Here is a 26,251-nt window from a genome sequence, read left to right as displayed (position 1 = left end):
GGGCGGGGCGGGGGCGGCGGCGGGAAGACGGAGGGTGCGGCCGGCGCGTGTGCCCAGCTCCGAGGCCCGCGGTGTGAGCGGCCGGGTGGGTCGGAGCCGGAGCCGCGCTGGTTCGGGAAGTTCAGCTGCGACCTCGGGGCCGGAGGAGCCGGAGCGAAACCTCCAACATGCGCGGCGCCGGCCGGCGGGCGGGCGGGGCGGACGGAGGGCGCCGCTGCCGGCGCAGGTAGCCTGGGCGCCGCGACCCCACGTCCCACCGGCCCGGCCCCGCGCCCCTTGGACCCAGGACGCGCCCGAGCCTCCCGTCGGGGACGGAGCGGTGAGTGTGCGGAGTTAGCGCCGCGGCTGCCATCTGTTGGGAGGGATCACTTCTTATTTTAGGAGGAGACCGGTGCTCAGGGGTGGCGTCCAGGGCCGCCTGCCCCTGGCCCTTCTGGACGTCAGCTCGGCCCCTCCTGGGGGGTGTGGGATGGGGGGTTCCCCTCGGGCCGCGGTTGAGCGCCGGGGGCTGCGTGCGCGGCTGGCCGTTGCGTGGGGCGGGCGGGGCGGGGCGCCCTGGCTGCGCTGGGACGTGGGAAAGGGACGGGCATTCCGCTGGCAACTGGAGAAGCCAGGCCTGTGACCCTCCGAAAAGTTCGCTTCCTCGTCTCTCCGAGTGAGCCCAGGTGGAGCCCCAGCTCCCGGGCTAAGAAAGTGGCCCCAACGAAAACCCGGCCTGGAGCCAGGGGTGGAAGGGGGCCTGCCCACCTCCCTGGCTCCCCGGGCTCCCTGCTATGGCTGGGCGCAGACTGCTTGCTACCTCACTTCTTTCCTCTCCACAAGGCCCCTCCGCCAGCCCTCACCCCACCCAGGAAGGCAGCTGGAGGGACACAATAAGCCCCGATTCCCTAGGAGTTTTGCAGAGCTCCAAGGACACTTGCTTATGTAATAAGAGAGCTAAGTGAACTGCAGCTCTTAGCTCCCTGGAATGCCAGGCCTGCTGACCCAGAGGGAAACCGAAGCAGCCCCGCAGGCTGCCCCTCCGTCCTGCTGAATGGGGACAGGGCGGGAGAGTGCGCTGGACCTCCTCAGAAGCAACTTCCTCCCAGGCTGCTCCGCTAGCTTCCTAGGAACCTGAAGCTAATTTTAAGGGCCCCTCACCCCCCCCCACCCCCCATAACTATACTTTTATTGATTTGAGAGAGGAAGGGACAGGAAGAGATAAAAACATCAGTGATAAGAGAGAATCATGGATCGGCTGCCTCCTGCATGCCTCCCACTGGGGATCCAGCTGGCAACCCCTGATCTGGAATCAAACTCTCACCTCCTGGCGTATAGGTGGGCGCGCAACCACTGAGCCATGCCGGCCGGGCAGGACCCCTCATTTTGAAGTCCCGTTGGCCACTGAGAGATTCTTGAGTCATAAGACTTAAAAGTAGCATTGACCAGTCTTGTTCCTACCAGTGGTTTGCAAGCACCACCTAAAGGATTCGGCCAGGCCTTGCTAAGTGGTCCATGACGCCTCCCCCGGGCCCAGGGCTGGGAAGTCTGACCGAGTCCTTCGTTCCCTCTGAAACTCTGGTCCCCATCCCCAGCGCAGACTCGGTTTTAGGAGAGGGGCGCATCGCCAAACCCGTGGCCCATGGTGAGCCTGTGGAGCACAGAGAGGAGGCGTCTGCCCTTTTCCCCGAGGACGGAACCCGGGAGAATGACACACTCCACAAGCGCAGTCACTGCTTTCACATCCATCCCATCCGATCATTCACTCCACACACACTGGACCTACTGTGCGCCAGGCAGTCTGTGGAGACCTTGGAGTCCCGAAAGAATGAGGCCGTTTCTGCTGGTGGGGACCCAAGTCTGATCAGTATGACCGATACCAAAACAAACCGCAGTTCAGAATAATCCACATCCTAATGGCAGAGGCCCTGGGACACCGAGCCATCCCAGGGCGGGAGTGATAAGCTCCCCAGGTCTTATCTGGGGAGTCTACGCTGCCGGAGGGCTGGGTGGGCAGGGTGGTGGTGGGTGTTTGGGCCAACGGAAGACTATGTGCCAAGTCAAGGGCAGGCTGGCTGGGGGAAATACAAGTCATGGGGAGACTACGGCCGAACTAAGAACTTCCCACATGGGAAGTCGTTTGGGGTTAGGCAGGGAAAGGCTATGGTCAGATTTGTGTTTGAAGCGACAGCTAGTGACCAGATGGAAGCTGGCTTAGAGAGATGCAATGCAGAGACGGGAAGGACCTCAACTCAGATGGTGGCAGTGGACCCTGAGGGGAGAGAGGGTGCCAGTGGTGTTTTTGAAAGGAGAGTCCGAGTGCCTGCTGCCCAGCTGAATGTGGAGGAGTGAATGGGAGCCAGGATGCTCTTCGGGTTGAGCCGGGGCTGGGGAGGTGGCGCCTGTGGGGGCATCATAGGAACTACAGGAGGAGTGGGCCTGGGACGTGGACTGCGGGAGGAGAAGGCAGCTGATATGTTAGACACGTTTAAGTCGGGTTAAGGAGAGGTGCCGGGGGATTCAGGTGGTGAGCAGTGCGTACTCGGGTCGGGAGCTGAGAGAGAGGGAGGCTATCCAGACGTTGTGCGTAAAAGCCGCGCTGGAGGCGGCTGAGAAGCCTCCGTGAGACCATGCGGGTGCCCAGAGCCTTGAGAGATTCTTGAGTCTTAAGACTTAAAAGTAGCATTGACACCACTGACCTCCAACGACTGACTTCCAAATGACCCTCTAGATTCCCACAGCTTTCCCCAGATGCCTGGCAGGGCGATACCTGAGCTACTGGGGAGAATCCTTGGTTCACGGCACACAGGTAAATTACATGCCGACACCCAAGCATCACTGCCCAGTGAGAAATGAATGCTCTAGAACGGCGGTCGGCAAACTGCGGCTCACAAGCCACATGCAGCCCTTTTGCCCCTTGAGTGCGGTGGCTCTTCCACAAAGTACCACGGCCTGGGCGAGTCTATTCTGAGTTTTAAGTGGCGTTAGAAGAAGTTTGAGTTTAAAAAATTGGGCTCTCCAAAAGAAATTTCAATGGTTGTACTGTTGCTATTTGGCTCTGTTGACTAATGAGTTTGCCGACCACTGCTCTAGAAGATCAACTGTAAGATCTGCCAAGACCTCTCCAAAGTCCAGCAATTGCACCTGTGTGGGAGGGTCCCGCCATCATTGAAACAAGAAGATGGCTTTCTCAGGCTAATTCTAAGCCCCTATAGGACAGTCCTTTAGGTCTGGCTGCCCCTGCCCAGGTCAGGATCTTATGGACGAAAAGAAACCTTGAACTTGGAACTAGACAGACATGGGTTCTATTCTTGCCTTGACCACTAGCGGCCCTCGAACAAGTCTCTGAATCACTCCCCTTATATTTAAAATGGGGCTGGCGGATTGTTCCTCACCAGGGCAGTGGTTAAAATCAGAATCAGAATGAAAAAGAAAGTACACTTACTGTGCTTCACACCTTGTAAGGCTCTAGAATAGGGGTGTCGAACTCAATCAGAGAAGGGGCCAAAATCTAAAATTCAGCCTAAATCGCGGGCTGAATGGTTTACTGAACAGTCATAAACTGACAATGTCATAAACTGACAGCGGAGTGCAGTGATGACAGCGCGGTGCGGGCCACATTGCAAGGCCTGTGGATTTGGCCCGCGGGCCTTGTGTTTGACACATGTGCTCTAGAACGAGGTGAGGGGCTTCACTGCCGTTGCTCCTCTTGGAGCTGGGAGATGGGACCTGGAGGTGTGGGATCTGAGCGGCATCCTGGGCCCAGACTTGCAGCTCTTTCGCTGCAAGAAATATTTTTAGGCAGCAATTGCGTCTCCTGTCCTGTCCACTGCACACATCTGTTCTGGCTGCTGCTTTTCACTCCTTGCCCACAGTGGTCAGAGCCCAGAGAAGTGGCTGCTTTACTAGCCGTATACGGGCTGCACACTGCGCAAGGGCTCCTGGGGGCTCCTGGGGCTAAAAGAGGCCAGTCTTCCCTGTGCTCGGCCAACGACCACCCCCGGGCAGCCTCATCCACCCAGAGGGCCTGCTTTTCTCTGATCCTCACCAGCAGTGGCCCTGACCCTGTGCATCGGTTCCTGCCCTGGTGTGTCTGTGTCTGTGTGATTCTCCCTCTGTCCTAGGCAGGGGAGCCTGGCATATTCCAACCAAGCGAAGCTTGCAAGTTATGCCAACATCAAAACGTTCGAGTCAACAGGCTTCTGACAGGGCTGGCTGTTGATGCAGAAAAGGAAGTAACCGCACATGCAAAGTCTTCAAGTGGAAAAACACCCACCCCCTCACTTCACAGATGAGCAAACCAAGGTTCAGGAAGGCAAAGGGAGTGCCCAGGTCAACAGCTGGTGACGGGAGGGGCGGGGATCCGTGCTCGGTCTCTTCCCTCAGGAATAGAGGACACCCCGGGGTTCTGTCACCTGGAGCTTCTGCACCTCACACACGGGGACACACAGACACTGGAATGCCGGCTCAGATCGAACAGACAGACTGCCCTTGAAACCGGCCCTTTCCCCCGAAACTCCAGAGGAAATGGGAAGCAGATCTTCGAGAATCCCTGGAGACCCCTGGGTAAGAGGGACGGCATTGGGTGTTTGGTGAAACGTTCCATGGAAACCATACTGAGGCCAGTGGACGGGCCAGCATACCTCACACACGGACACATGGCGGGCCACTAAGTGAGAACGGCTCCAGGCACATCACAGAGAGCTCATGAGTACGGCACAAACACAGGAGAGAAATGGGCTCGCAGCCTCTTTCCTCTCCGAGCAGCAAAAGGAAAAGCTACGCAAGTCTTTGGAAAGGCGGCCCCCAGGGCCACAGAGCTCCACATGGGCTGAGCAGTCTGTCAGGGCATCCCAGGGCCGGGGGCCAGGAGCCAGGAGCCGGCCTTTGGCGGAGGCTGGACCAGGAAGGACGAGCTCTAGAATGAACTTCACTCCAGAATGAACCTCATGGAAACCAAGATTCCTCTCTCAGGGCGGCTCCCAGGGCCGGGACAGCGTCCACCGAATCCCGGCCCCTGGGAGAAACTACAGCTCCCTCGCGGCTCGGCCTCCTGGTCAGCACGGGGCTGGGTGACGAGCCCCTGTAGACCTGCCCAAGCTATTGACTTCTGTTCTCCACCCAGGCAGTCCTCACCGCCCCCCAGAGAGGCCACGGAAGGCCCACCAGCAGCTCCTTTTCCCTTGTGGGCGAATCGTAGAAACAGGCAGAAAAGCAGAACTATTATGCCCTTTGACTGCGCTGTCCGCCATGGGAAGGAAAGGGTGGCTCGCGGCTTTAGGGGGGGTGTGGGGCAAGCACAGAGGAGGACTGAGGAGTCCAGCCACTGGGCATCATGGGAACCGACCCTCAGGCAGTGGACATGCCATGTCTTTACCTAAATGACGCGGGACTGACCGTGGTCACCCTAACAAGAGGTGCCGCCCACCCCACCCAGCCTGGGAGCTCCGCTGGGGACGGTGCCAGCCTCCCAGCATCCCTCCGCTGCCTGTGCATGGCCGTGACCCCGAGACACCAGGTGCCGCTTGTAGGTAGTGGCCTGAAACCACCCAGGAATGAACGCTGGGGCCAGAGGGACCTGCCCAGAGGGACCGGGAGTAAAATTCCACTGACCGTCCACGGCCCCCGCGAGCTTTCAGTGTGCGGGCTGGGCTGTCCTAGCCGTCTGTTGAAGCTAAGAATTCGAAGCACACACGGCCCCCCACCCACCTCTCGGAGCTCATCACCGCTGTTGATGCCGCCTTATGCCCGGACAAGGGGCAGAGCCGGAAGGAGCCAGCCCTGCAGGGACGCCCCATCCATCAAGCCCCTTCTTTGGGAGTCACTGATGGCCTCCAGCCTCCCTCTGTCACCCTGCCGTCCACGCCTGACCGGAAACACTCCCGCTGCCCAGGGTCCACAGCCTGCTGAGCACAGCGGCCGCGGGACACGCTCCAGGACCCCGCCGCCCCATCGTGAGGCCCCACACCTGCGGCCCAGACGCCACCTGCCACCTGCTTGGAGCTCCCCTGGTTTCAGGTTAGAAACGCAGGTCCCGCCCACGGACAGCTGGCCCAGAGCCGCCTCTGGTTCCGGGAAAAGGCAAGGTGGGCTCGGGGGACTCACCGATGCCCAACCACTGGGCTCGTCGAACTTGGAGAGAGGACACTGTGGGCCCTCTGAGGACAGAGCCGACAGCCGCTGTGTCCTCGTGGACAGACGCAGGGACTCCAGCAGCCACAGGAAGAACACCTCAGGCCCACGCAGACTCCCTGCCTGCCCCACCCTGTCTGCACAGGGGCAGGGACCCCGTCACAGAGCATGTGCCACACGGGGAAGAAGGTCCCAGCTCCTTCCTGACTGACATTTTCCAGGAATAAGTGATTGGTGGTTTTAAAAAAATTATTCCTTCAATAGGAACATTTAAACCCCTGAGGTGTGCAGTCATTCAACATTTGCTTTTGGAGTGAATGAATACATTCACACACAAAAAAAAAACACCCAACTATGACATTTTCTATTTCTTAAGCAATTAATAGTGGAAACTGGACCATTCTTTTCCACTTAACCGCTCTAGGTTTCAAGCAACTTTGCATTATATCTTTCCACATTATTTTTACCTGGAAGAAATTCACATCACATAAAATTAGCCATTTTAAAGTGAACAATCCAGTGGCGTTTAGTACATTCACGATGTGTAACCACCACCTTGATTTTCATCACCCCAAAATAAACCCCCGTTCCCACTCAGCAGGTACCCCTATTGCTCCCCTCCCCAGTTCCTGGCAGCCACCCGTCTGCTTGCTGTCTCTGTGGAGTTATCTCTTCTGTTATTCTTTGTAAGTGGAACCATCCAACCTATGACCTTTAGTGTCTGGCTTCTTCACTTGGCACAGTGTTTTCAAGGTTCACCCATGGTCTAGCTTGGTGCTTTTTCATGACTGAGTAATATCCCATTGCCTGTCTATGGCACCATTTGTTTACCTGTTCCTCTGTTGATTGGTTTTGAGGCGGTTTCCACCTTTTGACAATTGCGAATATGGGTGAACAAGGATTTGTTTCTGAGTACTTACTTCCCGTTGCTTTGGGCACATACCTAGGAGTGGAATTACTGGATCACTTGGCAATTTTTAGTTTAACTTTTTGAGGAACTGCCAGGCTATTTTCCCTTCCCCCACTTTCTAACCAACATACTTGTCAATCCCCTTTCCTTTCTAGAAGATAATATGCATGTTATGTGGCGCACTTTTCTATGCCTAGTCCCATATATTTGTTGCCTTTGATCTTACACATTCATGTTGTCCTAGAGAGAGTTATTTGGATGCTTAACAAAGAAAATACTAACTCGGTAGGAAGCAACAGCTAACAACAGCAACATCCATGGAGCATTGTATATGTGTGTGCCGGGGGGCACTGTAGTAGCCACTTCACCTCCTTCCTCTCATTTAGCCCTCGTGACAGCTCAGCTACTGTCCCTGTGTTGCAGATGAGGAAACCGAGGACTCTACCAGGAGCTAAGTGTTCTTCCCCCGGCTCCGGCATTATTTTATTTGTAACTTTTGTGACCCCCGGTAAGATCGGACTCCCCCAGGTGTCCTCTGGTGCCCCTGCTCTGTTGAGTTCCCAGTGCACAGTATCTGGTCCATAGTAGCTGCTCCTTAAACACGGGCTCATAAACCTGTGCCTGTGCAGATGGCACTCCCAGCCCCTGTCAACTGGCACGTGACCTCAATGCCTGGGACCTCAATCTCAACTCACAGACTTTCTCAAAACAGACGTGGCCCAGGGATCAGGGAAAGGAGATGGTCAGACGGCTAGTGAATGGGGCGGGGGGATGAAGGGGGACTTTGATCCAGGCCTTGGCCCAGGCTGTGGGTGGGAACACAGGGAGCGTGTGCTAAGAAGCTGGAAAGCTGTAGAAGAAACAAAACCCATTCATGGTCACATCGGCCTCACGGGCTTCCAATTTGCAACCTGTGACAGAGGCTAGCCCCTCTTGGGAGAATAATCTCGTGTGTTTTCCAGCAACCTGTGCTCAGCTGCATGGGTAGCTAACTGAGTAGGTGCAGGAGGGGGTGGCGGCTAGGAGATGGTAGGGGGAGAGAAAGAGAAAGAACTACAGCCAACTAGAACCAGCTTGGTTGCCTTTGTGACCCCAGATTTGAAATCAGGATTATCACCAAAACTAAGAACATACAGAGGGATCAAATGTGCTTCAAGTTGGAGGAGAAAGAGGCTTACCACTCCCTATCCACTCGAGGTTTCTTACGTAATTGCTTTCTTGGCCAAACATGCAAAACATCCCATCAGGACCTCAAGCCCAGCACGCCATCGGCCACCCAGCTCTGTCCCGGGGCCCTGGGCAGGGGGCACGGCGGGGAAGACGTGTCCCAGCAGCCCTTCTCCCGGGCCACCAAGAAGGAGTCGTCTGGCCTGCGGCCAGGCTGCTCAGGAGTCCATGGACCAGTGGCTGGAGGGAGTTGAGGAAGTGTCGATATGGTAACGGAGGGAGTTTAGGAACCTCCAGATCTGGCACCCCTGATCGGCTCTTCGGAGACAGCTCTGCTTTCTTGAGTAACCTGGGACCCCTCATCCCCTCCTCCTGCACCCAGTCATCCAGCTCAGGCCACACACCCTTGCTGCTCCCACCACCATGTGTCCGCTTTCCCTTGGGATGCTTCACTCGTCCCGCTTTCTCCTCCGTTCCCTGTGCTCTGCCGAGGCCCAGGGCAGTGGTTGGGTGGGCTTGGGAGGCACTGGGGGCTCCAGATAAGAAGCCTGTGTGGGGCCCCAAACCAGGGAGAACCGCAGATCCCAGGGAGCCTGAGAAACAAAGGCCTGTGGCCGCAGAGGTGATGGCCCCGGGTGCTCCGTCCCCTGTCGCTCTTTGGGACTTGGGGCAGTGAGAGAGCATCCACTGGGACACCGGAGGCCGAGTCCCGCCTGCCGCGGGCAGCTGCTGTCGTAAACCGACACTGCACACTGCTCTCCAGCTCCTCCGGCTGAGAAACGGCGAGAACCCCGCTCCTGTCCGCCGTCCTGCACCCGGCAGAAGTGTTTGCAGAGCCTTTGAAAAATTAAGATGAGTTACAAGCGCAGGATCCCCGATGGACCGTCCCCACTCACAAATGAACCAGCCAAGCCACCCGGTGTCCGCGGGGCCTGGGAAGCCATTACTTCGGACTTTTAATCTCCCCCCCCCCCCCCCATCCCAAGGGAGCAGGAGATAAATAGCCATTTCTTTCTGATTGCTTTGGTGATATTTCATTTCAGTTCCTAATCAGATTTTGCCCGAGGGAGAAAGTGAGCTATTAATAGAAGGGTTTTTTTAAATTGTAATATTGGTGATTAACCCTGCACTGTCCCCAGCTCTGGCCAAGGCGTCCTTTGGTTGACCAGAGAGATCAGGTCTGAAACACTGGCCCTACTGTGTTCCCTGCTCCCCAACTTCCGGGGCCTCCCTGGGACCCATCACAGCACAGCGTCTGTCTCTCACCGGCCTTCCTGAACCACTCAAACCCCGCTCTTCCTCGGAGGGTTTCTGCCCTGCCACCCAGGCCCACACTCTGCTCTTGGCGGCCCTTCCTGCCCATTGCACCCCAACTTCCCTCTCCCTCCCAGTGTCCAGCCCTCCGGGTGATGACACTCACACAGGGTCCAGCACAACCTCCATCTCCTCCACGCCCCTCCCCCCAAACCCAACCAACATTGACCTTCTCCTTCCTCCTGGTGTCTGCACTTGGGATTTTCTGATGTTCACTTTAGCCTCTCATTGCTGTGGTTATTTTTGGAAATGAAAAGGGCATCTTCAGTTTGTAAAGGGCTCAAGATGCTCTCATATTGCTTTCACAACCTTCCTGTCTTAGAGATGAGGAAGCAGGGCTGGGGCTCGGGGACTCACCCTGGCCCCTGGCCGGAGTGCTCTGAGCTTCGTTAAGAAACACTCCTTGGAAGGAGCCGGCTTCCCCACCTCCTTGTCCTCCCTCTGCACCACGGTGGTCACACAGATTTGTAACCAGCACTTCTTGAAATAACCCATGTGCAACTTCAGGAAAAGTGATTCAAATGGCACATTCCATTGATGCAGATAATGGTTATTTGTACTAGTAGCTTCTTCGTATACAAAGACTGTGCTTGCAGCATGAGTTTTATATGTGCAGAGAGAGACTCGCACCCACTGTACACAAACTTCCCCAGGTCATGGAGTTAACCACAAGCAGCACTGGGCCCAGGGCCTGGGGCAGAGGATGGAACGTGCTTCTCAGAACTGGCTCAGCAGGGGGACATGCTCCATGCTCGGCCAGCTCTGGGGAATCCTGGCCACCAGACGGCCAGGTGAAAGCCACCAGGTGGGGGTGGGGTGCCCATCCCTCTGCCCATCTGGACTCACATGGGAGCCAACTTCCCAAGATCCTCAGGCCACTCGCCACCCGCAGAACTGAGGTGTGTCTTTGCCACGCCCCCAGGATTCCCGTTACGACTCCAGATAGCAGCCCAGTCCCACCCCCTGAGGGCGCACTCGCAGGCAGGAGCTTTCAGTGTCCATGCTGGATTTCTTTGAAGTTAGTGCATGTGACCCGACCTTCAAACCACAGCCGTGCCCCAGGGCCCTTCCATCCAGGCCACACTGCGATCACTTTCCCCATTTTGGGGATGGAGAAACTGAGGCCCAAGGCAGCTGAACGCCTTTCCCAAGGACACATGGGAGCTCAGGGGAGAATTTGAGCCGGCCTCGGAGACCCCAGTCTCTGGGCCTCCCCTGCTCGTGGTCATCACACCACCTTCCAGCCGAGCTCCCAGCTCCTGTGGCCTGCAGGAGCCTGAACACACAGCCAGAGAGTCAGAGGCAGCGCGGGGCCCGCAGGCTCTCCCGGGCCCGCAGGCTCTGCTCTCCTCAGGCCCCAAAGGACCCCTGTCCCTGCCTGTGACGGCCGAGCCGACGCCCACCCAGGACCTCCCCTGCCTCTGTCCTGCGAGGCAGGGCCACACAATCAGACCGGTGGTTCTATCAAAATGTCCCCACCCGTGTCACAGTTCTTCAAGCCCTGATACTTGGAGGGTTAGTCTGATAAAAAAAAAAAAAAAAAAAATGTATTCTGTGCTGCCAGTGGGAGATAAAGCTTAGAGGCTGGGCCCCAGCCTGCAGGCAGCCCAGCCGTGGGGCCATGAGGCCGCTCTGCTGTGCGATCAGACAAGGTCTTCCTTTCCCTGCCTCACCTCCCCCACTTCCAGAAAGTCTTCACAAAGCGTGGGGTCTCCAGGCAACGATGGAAGAGAGATTTTTTCGGGGGGGAGTGAGGGATTGAGGCCGAAGTGAGGGTGTGTGCTGTGTATGCATGTGTGTACACGTTAGCATCTGTGGGGCACCCCCGCCCCAGCAGGTTCTTCTGTCCGTTCTCCCCAATGGCTTATCGGCACACGTTACAGGTAGAGAGGAAGACGCCTGGGGACGAGAGCAGGCAGATGGAGGGGATCAGGGATGGGGTGAAGGCAGTGGCCATTCTAGAATTCTCTGTGCAGGAGCTGGGCAGGGCAGTTAGACTGAGAAAACGCCGTCTACGCCAGGGCTGCTGGCCAGAGTGGGTGCTCGGTAAGCCTTCAGGCACTCGCATGGGTGCTCTGCATTCAGCAGTCACTCATCACCCCGTGCAAACCCGGCATGGACAGGAGGGTGCAGATGGAGCAGACAGGAAGTGATGGTCGTCTTCCAGCCACACCAGCTCCTCTGCACAGCCCCTGCTGGGGGGTTATGGGGGAAATATGGGGGGAGGCAGCTGGCTCAGAGGGTCTGGACACCCCACACTGTGCATCTGTGCCTCGCTGAGCCACGCTGGACCAGGACAGCTCTGCCCGCTCCCGCTATGGCCTGGCCTTTACATTTTGAGCCTTAATATTGCAGCAAGGCAGCTCTGGGCTTTTAATTGTCCTGAACTTCTGTTAACATTCCACGGAGGGAGGAAATGGGAAGGAAAATGAGCCCGTATCTGCATTGCTGTTGAGTTGCATAATTGTATATTCTCGCCACCCCATTAGTTTTCGAGTATTCCAGCCTACCCACCTCTCCCTGGCCACCGCCGAGAGAAAGGAATCGGCCGTTGGGTTATTGCTGCAAAGTTTGCAGAACTCCGAGTCCCCTTCTGCAATATTAAGGGAGAATTATGCAACTTCGAATTGAAGGCCTGTCTTTTCATTGCCACCTGAGTGGGAGACCCGCCTTCACACAAGCGCCTGGTTGTCTTCTTGCTTTTTCAAAAAACACTCTTTCCCTCCAAGAGGATGTGACTCGGGAAGACTTGGCCCTCTGTTGCCGCGCCTCCGCACTTATTTGTGGAGCGGAGAAGGCCCCGCCCTCCCACCCCTTCACTCAGAGGTGACCTCAGAGCCTCGGCTCACCGTCTCCAAAAATAAACCCACCTAGGCACCCACCACACCCACAGACCCTGGCTCCACTCTCTCAGCCGAGCAGCCTGAGAAGTAAAAATGAGAGCTGTGTGACCAAGGTGTTCCATCACTGTAACCATGGCTACGGGCTTTATTAGCCAAACACCAGGATGTGGTCAGATCAGATAGACGCAGACGGCCAAGACAAGTGTGAGCAGTGTCACGACGTGTGCCCACAAATTCTCCAAATTGGAAACAGAGCCGATAATGATGCCCATTCATAAAGGACCAGGGGGGACGGGAGGGGCGGGAGGGGGCGGGGGGGTGGCGGGCTGTGCCCCTGAGACCCGCCCAGGGTTCTCACTTGAGCTTTAATTCAGCTTTTTACTATCACCCTCTCCCAGGCCACGCCATGCATTTCGACGGCAGTCTTCCCTTCCCGGAGTCCTTTTCACACACAGTCTGTGTGGTCTTCACAACAATCTCGAGAAATATCCGGGCGGGCGAATAGATCCCTAGCTCAGATGAGGGAAAGGCTCAGAAAGCTGGACCGACCTGCCCAAGGTCAGGCGCTTGGAGGAAACTGAACGGAGACTCGAACGTGGTCCTCTGCTCCCAGCTGACTGCCCCTCCCACTGCGCCCCTCTCCGCCCTTTCGTCCTGTCCTGGGCGTTAGTTCTGATAGCTACTCATGCCTCTTCAAACGTCCCTCCTCCTCACCCTTTGTCCCATCAGCCCAGGCAAAGACCAGCGTCAGGCATCCAGCTGGAGGTGGCAGCCGGCTAGTGAGGCCGCCTTTACCTTTCCCTGTTTCTGTGTGTCAGGCCCCCTGGGGGGCTGTCCCCTCCACAGATGACAGCGCCCAGAACAAGCGGTGTGGTCCCTACTCCAGCGGGAGCGGACAGGCCAGGGAACACAAGCTTGGGACCAGGTATCTGACAGGACCGGGTGGAGCAGGCGGGGGACAGGGTGTGCGACGGGAGGAACATAGGCCCTTCGAAAGCTCCGGCCGACCTCAGCCGTGTGGGAGGTTCGTGTGGCCAAATTCCAGGACTAGCTAAAGGTTGAGGATTTCATATGAAATCAGAAGAGGAAAAAAACTAAAACAAAGGTGCCCATGAGGTGGCTATAATCCCCAATACCCACTGTCAGGGTGATATTATTCTGGACTTCTCACATGTTTGGTCCTATGAAAATGTGAGCTGCCTGAAGGCTCCGAGGTGTCTTAATTAATTCAGAGTATAGGATCTTGGGGTTCAGATGGGGACTATAGTCAAACCTCTTCTGAACTTTAGCAGCCCGGTAGCCTTGGCAAAGCACTTAGTCTCTGGTAGCCTCGGTTTTCCCATCTGTGTAATGGCACCACAAAGGCCCCCCACCCTCCTGAGTTGCTGAATGAGCCTGGCCTGGATTACACACCCCGAGTTGCGCTCTTAGTAAGAACGCAGCAAATGGCAGCCGTTTGGCTCAACAGATCACCCTCTGTCCCTGGGGAAGGCGATAAGACCTTTTGACAGCCCTCTGCTGCGGCTGTGCCTCCTGAGGTATCTGTGTCAGCAGAGGCCGCCGGAGGAAAACAAGCGCGCATTCTCACCGAAGCGGGAGGAGAAAGGTGATAGCGATGGCAAACAAGGCGCCCCTCAGAAACTGGCCCCGGAGGGCAGGAGGGCAGGAGGGCAGCAGCGGGCGGCGGGGCTGCGGGTGAATGGAAAGAGCAAGAAGGCGGAGCAACGGCCAGTTGTCTGCCCTGATTCCCGGGGAGGAGGCTGGCTCCCTCTTCACACCAGCTCAGTGAGAACGGATCAACTCTGGTCACAATGAAGTAATTTCTTAAATGGAGAGAGTAGTGTAAGAACCAAGATAGTGGGATGTCATTCTCAAGGCAATTGTAGGGAACCCACTGTGTGAGGTGTACTTAAGCTGCATGCTTCCACACATGGCTTATTTTATTCTTCCCAATAAGGCATTCATCCCCTCATTCATTTACCCACTCATTCATTTACCCACTCATTCATTCATTCATTCTCCCATCTATCCATTCAACAAAGATCTATTACCAACCCACCAGGTCCTGTGCTAGGTATTGAGGCTAAGATGATGTATTATAGCACACCGGGTTGCTCAGTTGGTTGGAACATTACCCCGTACACCAAATGGGTTGCGGGTTCAATTCCTAGTCAGGGCACATACTAGTTTGTGGGTTTGATACCTGGTTGGGGTGCATACTAAGGCAACCAGTTGATGTCTCTCTCTCTCTCTCTCTCTCTCTCTCTCTCTCTCTCTCTCTCTCTCTCTCTCTCTCTTTCTCCCCCTCTCTTTTTCTCTCCCTTCCTCTCTCTAATCAATAAACATATCCTTGGGTTAGGATTCAAAGAACTGATGTAGCGCAGTGGGTGGGACACTAGCCCCCGGAGAAATGTGTTGATATCTATTTACAGGAGAGAAAACTTGAAAAAGTGCTTAAGCGAATGTTGCCCAGATTCCACACTCCATTAGGGGAGGAGGCCACATTCTTGACCATAAGTTTTCTGTTTGGGAGAAGAAGCACCAGAAAATGTCCTTGATCATCTCAGGGACGGGAATATGAGGAAGTTGTTGCCTTGCTAATGGGCTGGAGCAGGAACTGTATTGACTGAAGTTAGCGTAGTTGGGATTCTCAGAGACTCAGACGCGACTTCTAGTGTCAAATCCTAAGGGTGCCTGGAAAAGACTATTCGCATGGACCCTGCGGAGACCATGTAATTAGGGATGAGAAGAGAGAAGAGGAGGTGAAGAGGCATGGAGATAAAGTGGCTGGAGCCCCTAGGCCTTCCCCAACCGGAAGTCAGAGGAAGCCCAGGTGAAAACCGTAAACTCTTTCCAGAGTTCTTAAATTGCTCTCTATTTCCCTGGTATCATCTCTGAGTAGAGAGAGGGTGTCTTTTACCTCCCCTGCACTTCCTAGCACAATTTAATTAATCCTTGATTGATTGAAAGACTGACTCATTTGAACCTGGAGTGAAATGAATGGAGCATTTTCATTTTCCTTTCTGCTGAACCTGAAACAGCGCAGAGTAATTAGGACAGGATCCCTTGTTATCAGAAAGTCCCCGCTACAATGAGCCCTTTGTGGCCGAGCGAAAGGAAGGTAGGCAATTATTTGGGCACTGATAAAGGCGCCCCCACACACACACTCCCTGCTGCCTCAGCGATATGGCATCTTCTAGATCATTATTTCCTCCTGAAAAGAGTTACTGGCTGGAGGGCCTGGCTGGCCTGTGGGCTAAGTGGTGAGTGACTGTCACCAGTGTCTAGTCAGAGACGTGCCTGGTGGTCGCTGTCCTATGGCCTTCGCTGCCCCTGCTCCCTCCCGGGTGACCGGGGTTGACCGATGAACGTTTTTTCCAGATCTCTTTTCTTGGAGGCCCTGTCACTGGCGTGACCTCATTCATTCGTTCAGGCCCTGGGCATCCAAACAGAATGGGCCAGGCCAGCGCCCTCTCCTCACTGCGCTCCCGTTCGGGCACAGGAAGGCAGTCAGCGATGTGTAGCCTGCAGTGACGAGACACGACACGTGAGTGACATGTGAGGAGAAGTTCCTGCCACAGGGGCAGCAGGACGGGCCTGGCGCGTTGACTGGGGGTGGGGCTTGATGGGGTAACAGCTGAGCTCACATTTCAGCAGAAATGCATTTGAGCTGAGCCCTGAATGTGAGGAGTGGTCACACCCGCCAAGATCTGAGAGCTAGTGCACCAGGGACAGACAAGGTCCTGGGCGGACAGGCCTGCAGTAGGTGTGCCCAGGTGCGGGAGGTGAGAAGGGGTGGATGAGGATGGAGAAGAAGGCAGGGCCAGGTGATGGAGGCATTTGGGGGTACAGAAGGGAGTTCGGGTTTCACTCTATAGGCGCTGGGAAGCCAGGGGGATGGGAGTGAGTGGAGGTGCAGGGTGTGGGGAGTGACGTGATCTGGCTCATGGGGGGTGGGGGGTGGGGGGACAGGGATGCAGGCTTTAGAGGGACCTGGGGAACCAGCGCCTCATTGGGAAGGTGTCGCAGTCATCGGATGAGAGACAGTGGTGGCCTGGCCATGGACGGAGAGCTGGGCGGATTTGGGAGGCATGGATTTTGGAGGTGGAGCCGCAGGGTCCAGCCGGGGGGTGGGTGTGTGTGTGTGTGTGTGTGTGTGTGTGGAGTCGGGGAGAAGGGGTGTGTCGCTAGTTCCCTGGGGCTGCCCTGACAGTGCCACACGCTGGGGACTTCAACAACAGAAATACGAACTCCGGGTGTTGGTGGGCAGGTTCCTAGTGAAGCCCGGGCCCCTCTCCCTGTAAGGGCCCCCTTATCAGTGTCTCCTCCCACTGCCTCCCTCTGTGCACGCCCGCCTGTGCCCAGACCCCCTCTCAGAGGGCACCCTCCCCCAGCACATCACATGACATCTGACCTCTTCCCTCAGTGCGCCTGCAGGAAGGCCGTGGCCACATCAGACCCCGGGGTGCGGTCCTGGGCTCAGGACTTCCCCGGCCTGTGCAGCGGGACACAGTTTGACCCATGATGGGAGGGAGGGGGACCAAGGACACGCAGTCAGTCTGCGGCTTAGTCCGAGCCCGGAAAGAAGTCATTCCCTCAGCACACAGTGACCAGGCAGGCCCACCGCGAGTGCATCGCTGCAAGTCAGGAGCACAAGCATGAGGGAAGCGAGCCCACAGGGATGTGTGTGTGCATTCGCAGAGACAGAGGCCACTGGGGTGGGGGGGGGGGGGGATGGAGGGGATGAGGCCCAACTCCGCCCGGGACGAGCTCCCGGAGAGAGGGCGAGAGACTGTCGCTCCGGACGCTGCTCTGAGCGACGTCCATGTTTTAATGCTGAAGCGGTCTCTTTGGAGACGGATGGGCTAGTTAGAAAGAATTTCCTTTCTGGAGAGAGACAGCGCCTTCGCGTTAAGGAGGCCCACAGACCCAAAGCCACGACCAGAACCAGCACTGCCTCCTCCCTGTTTGGCCTCACTGACTTGTCACAACCACCAGTTACCACCTCAGGGATGGGCACACGGAGCCCCGCCCAGAGTGAGGAGCAGAGTCAGGGCTCGAGCCCGGGAAATGCGGGCCCCGCACGGCACCGGGAGCACCTGGCTGAGCCCTGCTGGATGGAAGCGGCGCCCGGGGAGTTGCTGCGTCATCGCCTCGCTGCTGCAGCCAGGACCCGCGCAGGCTCACTGCCGAGCACAGGCCCCTCCCTCTCCGCTGCACCAAGGAGGTTCCCTTCTCCCTCACCCCCTCCTGACTGCGGTCAGCAGGGGGCGCCGTGCCCCACAGTTATCCAGGGCCCGATCCTCCCGGGCCTGTGCCTGTCACCAGCCCGGAGCGAGCGGAGCGAGAACACGGGAACCGGCTGTGGCCAGAGCTCCCTCACGGCCCGCAGCGACGCACGGGGGCCGGGAAGCAGTCCGCTGTGCCCGGGGAGAGGCTCGTTTTTAAGAACTTTTGTGGGAAGACCTGGCGGGAGGAGCAGGAGTCGGAAAACATCTATTCTCGCCGGACTCCACCAACCGCCATCGTGTGTCCGGCCAGTCGCAGCCCCTCTGGCCTCTGCTCCTCCTCAGCGGGCAGGGACCCCGCCACCGACTCACCTGCGCAATGTCCACACGACAGAGCGTCACTTCATCCTAATGGTCGCGGTGTTCCAGTGAGCCCACATCAGGAGCTCGTGCTTTTGTTCAAAATCAACCATAACGATCGCACTGACTGGGAGGGAACTGCCACCTACTTCCCCCGCACACTCTCGTCTGGCACACACCGCGTGCGCATGCTCTGGGGCAGCAGTTAAGGGAACTGGGGAGAATACAGGCATCTGTGTCATCACGCCCAGGCCTGGGTCAGTTATAAACCTGATCATCGACACGCAGGTCACTTGCTGGGGTGCGACCGTTTCTGTACAAAATGGCACCTTCCATTGGTCAGAGGGGCCCTGAGCACAACAGGAGAGCCAGGCGAGAACCACCGAGAACACATACTCAGCAGCAGCGTTAACCTCTGGCGGAGGTTCCCCTCGGGCCAGCGATGGCCTGTGAGATGCCACCGTCACCACCGGGGTCCCGCCAGGACTGCACAGCGGTCTGGGCGCTGGGGCCCCGTGTGGGCAGGCAGGTGGGGACACCTGGGCTGGCTAAGATGTCGTCAACCCCAAGGACAGACGGTGGGGAGACGAGCACAGGCTGTTGGATGCGATTCCCAACCGAGAGAAAATAAATGCACCAGCCTCGATGGCTGAGCCAGGCGGGGGCTGGAAGACGCCAGCACAGCACAGCCAGGGACACCGCCTCACGTCCCTCCCCCCACACCCTCCAGAGAACACCCACGTGGGGCCTGGACCCCCTGCACCCGCCTTTCCCGCCCCAGCGCCATCTCCTCCGTCTCCCGCTGGGGGCAGTGTTCTTCACAAACAGAGGATTCGTCCCCTCCTCGTTTCCTCGGAGGCTCTGACAGCCACAGCCACCCGGCGCAGAGGCCCCTGGGGGCGCCTACCTGCTGCCGGACACCCCACTCGCTGCCGCTGCCGCTGGGCTCAGCCAGAGTCCTTTCCGGAGAAGCCAGAGGTCCGGTTGTTCGTCTGGAAAAAAGCACAGTGAGCGCATCGTCACCCTGTGCTCCCAGACATTTGGGGGCTAAACGTCTGAAACACAGGGCGACAATCCCCACAATCACTCCCCACAATCTCAACCGAACACCAAGGTTGGTGGGCACCGCTTTGGTGGGGAGGGGAACCGGCTCCGCGGCAGCGACACCAGGAGGCACCAGAGGACGGCTCCCCGGAGAGCATGTCAGAGGCCCAAAGCGCGGCTCCTTCTGCACAACAGTCTAGGCCAGTGCTCGGCAAACTCAGTCCACAGAGCCAAATATCAACAGTACAACGACTGAAATTTCTTTTTAGAGCCACATTTTATATATATATATATATATATATATATATATATATATATATATATATATATATATTATTGATTCTTCTACAGAGAGGAAGGGAGAGAGACAGAGAGCTAGAAACATCGATGAGAGAGAAACATCGACCAGCTGCCTCCTGCACACCCCCTACTAGGGATGTGCCTGCAACCTAGGTACATGCCCTTGCCTGGACTCGAACCTGGGACCCTTCAGTCCGCCGACCGACGCTCTACCACGGAGCCAAACCGGCTTCGGCGAGAGCCACATTTTTTAAACTTAAACTTATTCTAATGCTACTTCTTCAAAGTAGACTCGCCCAGGCCATGGTATTTTGTGGAAGAGCCATACTCAAGGGGCCAAAGAGCTGCATGTGGCTTGCGAGCCAGGGTTTGCTGTCCACTAGGGGGAAGCACTGACTTAGCTCACCACCAAGGACACCTCTGATCGGTTCGGGAATGCTAGTCATTCCAGGCTCATAAACACTAATCAGACTCTGCAGACCAGCGAGCCCAGCGAGTGCCGGGGCCTAGAGGAGAATTCTCAGAGTAAAAGGTATAAGGAACGCCTTTTAGTCGCATTTCCCCCGACCGGGTTCCCAGACGTTAATGACTACTCTCTGGCTGTGTGGAGCCGACACAAATCAGTACCTTTAGGGATCCAGACGGGAATTACTGACTTCGCTTTAAGCCTGAAGAGAATTCTATTCATTCAAAGGCTATTTCGGGTGCCATGGGATGGATGCGTTTGAGACAAAGGGGCAGGAGGGCCTGGGACATTGGAATAAACACATAATTCAAACACATGCTTCTAGTTTAGCCAGCGAGGCAGCCCGAGTTGGAATTTGCTGATTCTGTTTGACCTGTATGGCATAATCCCTTTGTGATCCGATCGTACGAGGCTCTGTGATAGCAGACACCACCATCTTTGTCCTTCACTGCGGAATCCCCAACACCTGACGCCACATGGGGCATACACTGGGTGCTCACTGACTGACTGTAAATGCACAGAGAGTTCTCTGAGAGCATTCCCCAGGGCTTTTCAGATCCCGTCATCCTCTCCTGAGGGCAGCTCTGATCACAACACCTGCCTCCCGTTACAAAGCCCCCAAAGAAACACGCACCCTAAGGCCCTGGGAACCCTGGCCACAGCCCACAGCCTCCTCTCTGCTCGCGGGCGAACCCGGAGGCCCCTGCGCCCTGCCCAGTCCTACGTTTCCCCGCCCAGATCTGAGCATCTTCTCACCCAGGCTTCTCCGTGAGGAGCCTGCCCACCCACAAGGGCCTCCCCAACTGGCTCCACCTTCCTGAAAACTGTCCACACACGTGGAGGCGGCATCTACTCTGAACCACAGAAACGCGGTGGGGAGAGCGTGTGGTCGCAGGAAAGCTCTCCTGGAAGATGAAAGCAGAGAAAAGCACCCACCACAGAGCAGAAAGCTACTGGCCCATCCAAGGCTGAGGTCACGGCCGGGTCAGGGCCAGGGAGGCGGTGAGGGGTGTGAGGAGTGAGGCAGCGGGTGGCCGGGAGGTTTTCCTGTCAAGACCCCGGGGCTTGGTGGCCTGTGGGCAGACCGGGGCGGCATTCCCAGGCCCCCGAGGGCCTGTGCCGTCTCAGAACACTTCCCTCTGTTGCCTGTGGAGTTTGTGTGGGCAGCCGTGTGCTTTCTGTAACCCTTCTCTTGGGCAGGGCCTGGTTTCTGTTGTAAGTCTCTCAAGCATTTGTAAAGTATCTGACAACAGGAAGTCACTCTCTTTGCCTCTGTGGACGACGGACCAATATAAACGTTTACGTCAGTCTGGGGAGTAGCCAAGTAGCGTAAGATTCTGAACATCCCGGGCTACTTGCCAAAAGCGGGTTAAGACAAAGGACGAGGAGGCAGAGCACCAGGGAAGGGCTCGGCCTGGGGCATCAGGACACTAACTTCCCAGAACCAGCCAGGCCAGCACCGCCCCTCGCGCACTGTGGACCCGCCCGTGCTCTGGTCCGGGCTGGAGGCCTGCGGAATGGCCGTGCCCACCGGGTGGGGTAGCCGTGAAGACAGGACTGAATGCCCAGCAGGTGTAAAGTGACACATGCCTCCCGGGGACCCCTGGCACCGTGCCGGGAGCCAGCTTATACGGCTGCGTAAGACGTACCACGGGGGCGTGGGGCCACCGGCCAGCACACCGGACTGAGGTCATGCGGGCTTCCAAGGACACGGGAGCCCTGGGTACATGGGACACGTATAGAGCGTGTGACCCAAGGACACAGACCCCGAGGACAGCCCAGGGCACCATCGTGACACACTGTGGCCCAGGTGCCCACAGGGCCCTGCTCCCGAGCACAGACAATGAAACAGTGATTCTGGGCCACGTCTCCCTGCGCTGCCCCCATTGACAATGCACTGTCCTGTTGTTCACTTAGAAGCTACAATTCACGTAAAGGCGATTAAAGTATCAGAGGAAAAGCAAGCACTACATAACCACCACCATCACCACCACCTCCTCCTCCTCCTCCTCTTCCTCCTCCTCCTCTTCCTCCTCCTCATTCCCCCCCCCCCCCCCGGCGGCCTTGGGCGAGCGCTGGGCCCCCTGTCCAGGGTTCTGGGTGTTTGTCACAACTGTGGGTCCTCAGACACGTCACCTCCCACTCCAGGCCCCTGTTGTGTTTGTCTGGGCAGCCCTGTGCTTTCTGTAAACCTTCTCTTGGGCAGGGTCTGGTTTTTGCTGTGGCATTTGTAGGTTCTTCGAATGAATAAAGAACCTTAACGATGTAGGCTCTTCGCCGTTCAGTGAGAGAGCTGACTGGGTCTTCAGCCTGAAAGCCAGTGGCTTTGGTTTTGGGTCCCATCGCCTCTCGGCCTCCGGGCTAAGAGCAAATGCGACCTTTGGTGCTGGGCAGTGTCTTGCACCAAGAAGCCTCTTGCGTTTCCTTGAATCATGCCTGTCCTCCAATCTTGCTTGGACACGGGACTCAGGGATTCTGGAACTGAAGGAGCCTCGAAGACCTTACCCCTGAGCGCTGAAGGCCAAGATGCATGAGTAGAGGGGGAGGTGCCGGAGGAAGAGGGGTCCCCCAGACAACCAACCAGAAAGACCCGCTGTGGGCGGAGCTCCGGGCAGGAGTAGGGAGGCATCCAGGGGCCCCACCCCTGTTCCAGGTACCGTCACTGTCAAGACCCCTTTCCCGCTGTACAGAGGGGGCAGGCTGGGAAGATGTGGGCATACTCGGCAGAAGGCCAGGAGCAGACCGGGCGATGAGGGAGAAGAACCAGCAGGTGGGGCCCGACATGGCCAGTGCCGTCAGACATGGGAGTGGGATGCGAGGACAGGGCTGGGGGCCTGGAGCAGGGCTGGGGGCTCGGAGCAGAGAGGGGGCAGGAAGAAGGGGAAGCGAGGCTGATGGGGACCCAGGACCTCGCAGCCTGGGGACGCCCAGGTCCCCTCGGACAGGCAGCAGGACATCAGCATGGCCTCCCGCGCCTCCGCTTTCGTGTGCGCTGGGAGCGGCGCTGTGCTGGCGGGAGGTCCCAGTGTGCGCTGCGGGCAGAGGCGACTGGGAGCAGCTCTCGGGCCGGGAGCCGGCCCTCAGGGCGCTGACCGCACACGATCCCTTTGTCCGACAATCGCTGTGCACCCACCGCGTGCCAGGCTGACAGCCTATCGATTGTCACACCCTGCGCCCATAGGAGCGTGCGTGCACGGCGAGAATGAGCACCTGCCTATTGACTAACTGCGTGCATACAGCTTGTTTATTGGGCCTCAGTAGGATTCCAGTGAACCCTGGAAATGTGCAGCTCTCCCCTTTCCTGAGCCCAGGATCGATGGTGTCCTTAAGAACAGTAGGGCATTCCACTGCCTGTTCCCTGAGCGATCTGCTTCTCTCTCTCCAGGTGCCCTCCGTGCACGCCCAGACCCTCGGCCCGAGGGGGGAATCGGTCACAAGCGGGAGCCCAGGACGTGGCGGCAAGCCGAGCGCCATGGAGAAGCTCAGCTCCTTCTTCCGTGACATCTGGGACACCATCCTGACCAAGCACCGGGAGGGCCTCTTCAACAGTGTCTGCCTGGGTGTGCTGCTGGCGCTGCCGCTGCTGGTGCTCCTCGCCCTGGTCTTCGTCTGCTGCCACTGCTGCTGGAGCCGGCCGGGCGCGGGCCGGCAGCCGGAGCGCGGCCCGGGGAAGAAGAGGAGGAAGAGGAAGAAGGGCGAGGAAGACCTGTGGATCTCCGCCCAGCCCAAGCTCCTGCAGCTGGAGAAGAGGCCGTCACTGCCGGTCTAGCCGGGCGGGCAGCAGAGGGTCCGCCTTCCAACGACTCACAGGGCCTGGAGATCACACGCGTGTCCACAGAGGAGCTTCTCAGCCAGGGAGCCACCTCAGACTGAGGGTCCCAGGAGGGCACCCCCAGGGAGCACGGGGACAATGCGTGGGCACTGGCCGGGCAGCTGTGTGTCCAATAGCAACGCTCTTGGCTCCAGACGCAGACGTGCCGTCCGCCTGCTTCCGGCACAGACCTTACCCAAAAGCACAAGGAACACGGATCCGTGACCATCCGGGCTCACCGTGCACACCACACACACGCAGCACATATCCGCTCTTGCAAGAACATCTCGCAGGAGGGCCTGGCCAGGTTCGGGCGCATGTGCACAATTGCATGGCCGGGCCGGGTTATGAATTCCATCCCCATTCCCTATGCTCCTCAGGTAACAGGCGTGAGCTTTCCCGCTCCGATCCCTGCAAACCCTTTTGCTGGAAAGGCTCATCTTTGGACTTTTCGGCACCCGGTACAGTGCCTTTCGCTGTGTATCAATGCGGACCCTCCAGTTCCCGTGCTCCTGACCCTGCTCCGAGGGGCGCAAGTTCAAAGTGCAATGGATCCGAATGCATCGGAAGCTAAGGTCTCGCAAGGTCCTCACTTCCCCCGGTCGGTCGGTCGGTCGGTGGTGAATGTGGTCCGAGACCCCTGGCTGAGACGCACCACACACAGCCCCTCAGGAAGGCCCTCCTCCGCACAGGATGCAGCTCTGGCCGGGCTCCTGGAGAGCATGGGCGCCAGGTAACGAGGCTGCTCCGCCCACTCCGCCGGGTGCGCCGTGTCCTTCCTGTGCAGCGCGGAGGTGGGAGGAGATGCCCCCTGAGCCGGGCATCCCCTGAGCCAGAGGCGCTCGGCGGGAAGGAAGGAAGCCATTGCCGGCCCGGCCTCGCAGAAGGCACACAGGAAGCAGCGGGCGGCGAGCTGCAGGCGGGAGGTGGGAGATTCGGACTGAAGTGAAAGGACTGAAGTGAAAGGATGAAGCTAGAGAGAGGTTTATTCATATTTATCTTGAGGCTCAGGCAAGTGCCTTGCGCACAGTGGGCACCCATAACCGTCCCTGACGCTGCTGGGTCTGTGATGGCGGCAGGTGAGCCGTGATACCTCGCCAGTTCCCCCCGGTGCCTTCTGGGCTGCGAGGGTGGCGGTGGGTGCTGAGTTCTGCAGAGCCAGGGGGAGGGCTGGCCCGTGGGCCCCGAGGTCGGTGAGGACGTGGAGACCAGGTCCACGGAGAGCTGAGGGCTGTCTCCCCACCAGGCTGAGGCTGGAGGCCGAGGTAGCCCGCTTGTCTGATGAGCTGGCTAGTATTTGGATTGGATCGCGGCCATATTGCAACGGTGGGTAATTCCTGGGAGCGGGCTGTGCTGCCAAATTCATTTGCAGCCCTCGGAGGCTGTTCCAAATGGTGTGCAATTGCCATTTCATTAACAATATAGCTAAACTATGGTACTTACGGTAGCAGAAACGAAACCCTGTGAGATTGCGCTAAGGGGAAAATGTGCTCCATCTACTACCCCCCGGTGTGCTCCAGGCCCATGCAGAGCGGACGCTGGGAGGTACCTGCCGACCAGGTCTCCTCACAGTGACCCGGGACGCGGAGTTCAGTAGCGTACACTGTCATCCCTTCCCCCTACGAGGCCCCACGTCTCCCAGGCTCTCAGGCTCTGACTCCTAAACCCCCGAGAGCAGAGAAGCTACACCCTGATTCCCTGACCCCGTGTCACAGGGAGAGCGTGTCACAGAGCAGCCGACTATCCTGGGACATCACAGGACAGCTAGTCATCTTCCTCCCCCCCACACACACAATCTACTGCTGCCCAGGACGAGGCCCTTCCCGTCTGCACTCGCAGTCCCAACTGGATGAGTTGGGCAGACGTGGGGGCTGGCGGCTGAGGCTGGTGTTAGATATGATCCAAGAAAGATCACCAGGAACATGGTTGCCGTGGCAACTGGCTGCTCATTTGAATTAAGAGAGCAGTGTGTCACCTCCACGACAGGCCTCCCTCTCCGGGTGCAGGCCCTGCTGTCTCCTAACCTACCGCACCTGCTCCAGCTCCACCACGAGGCACGAGCACGCACACCTCAGCTGCTCCCGTGGCCTCGGACCCAGGACACCGAGCCCTGAGCGAGGCCCCTCATTTCCCCACCCAGCCTCCCCTCCCCGGGGCCTCCCTGGGGTCCCGAGAACAGGGCCCGGGCAGGGGAGGCCTCACGTGCCTGTTGAGTAAAGGGGCGTGAACGGAGCCCAAGCACCATTTCCCTCTCCCTTCTCCCTTGTTTTCTTCTCCATCCCCTCTTGTCCTGGCTCCATCCCTTCCCTCATCTCCATCTTCACTCCTTTCCTTCCCAGACCTGCCTCTGGCGACGAGGATGCCTCAGAGGGGAGCCCGCCTGGCCCAGCTGGGGGTGAAGCTAATGAGGGACAAGAGGGTAGTAGGGAAGGGGCTTCCTCCGGCACAGGCCGGGGAGCCCGTGGGACGTGTACCCAGCCCCAGCCAGCCCGCCGTCAGAGCAGGCCCTCCCCTGCTGCTGCTGCTCCCCGGATTGGCGCTCCGGTTACTGGGGGGCGGGAGGGTATGGAGAAAGGGTAGTCTCCCTTTCAAGAAGGATATAAGTGGCCCAGATTGTACGGTATTCGTCAGTATTTTTTTTTTTCTGAAAAAATTCAAACACATCAAGAGAAAAACTGATTTAAATAAAATACTTTA

General features: G+C 57.8%; 1 protein-coding gene across 1 annotated transcript; it reads left to right on the top strand.

The window, feature by feature from the left end:
- KIAA0040 lies at positions 1-26,251 on the top strand. Its single transcript, XM_084866040.1, has 2 exons — positions 1-319; positions 23,129-26,251. The coding sequence occupies exon 2, from the start codon at positions 23,216-23,218 to the stop codon at positions 23,510-23,512; it is 297 nt and encodes a 98-aa protein (XP_084722166.1). The 5' UTR covers positions 1-319; positions 23,129-23,215; the 3' UTR covers positions 23,513-26,251.

This window comes from Pipistrellus hanaki, assembly GCF_964339955.1.
Source record: "Pipistrellus hanaki genome assembly, chromosome: 18".
Taxonomy (NCBI): domain Eukaryota; kingdom Metazoa; phylum Chordata; class Mammalia; order Chiroptera; family Vespertilionidae; genus Pipistrellus; species Pipistrellus hanaki.
This window is presented reverse-complemented; position numbering and strand designations above follow the sequence as displayed.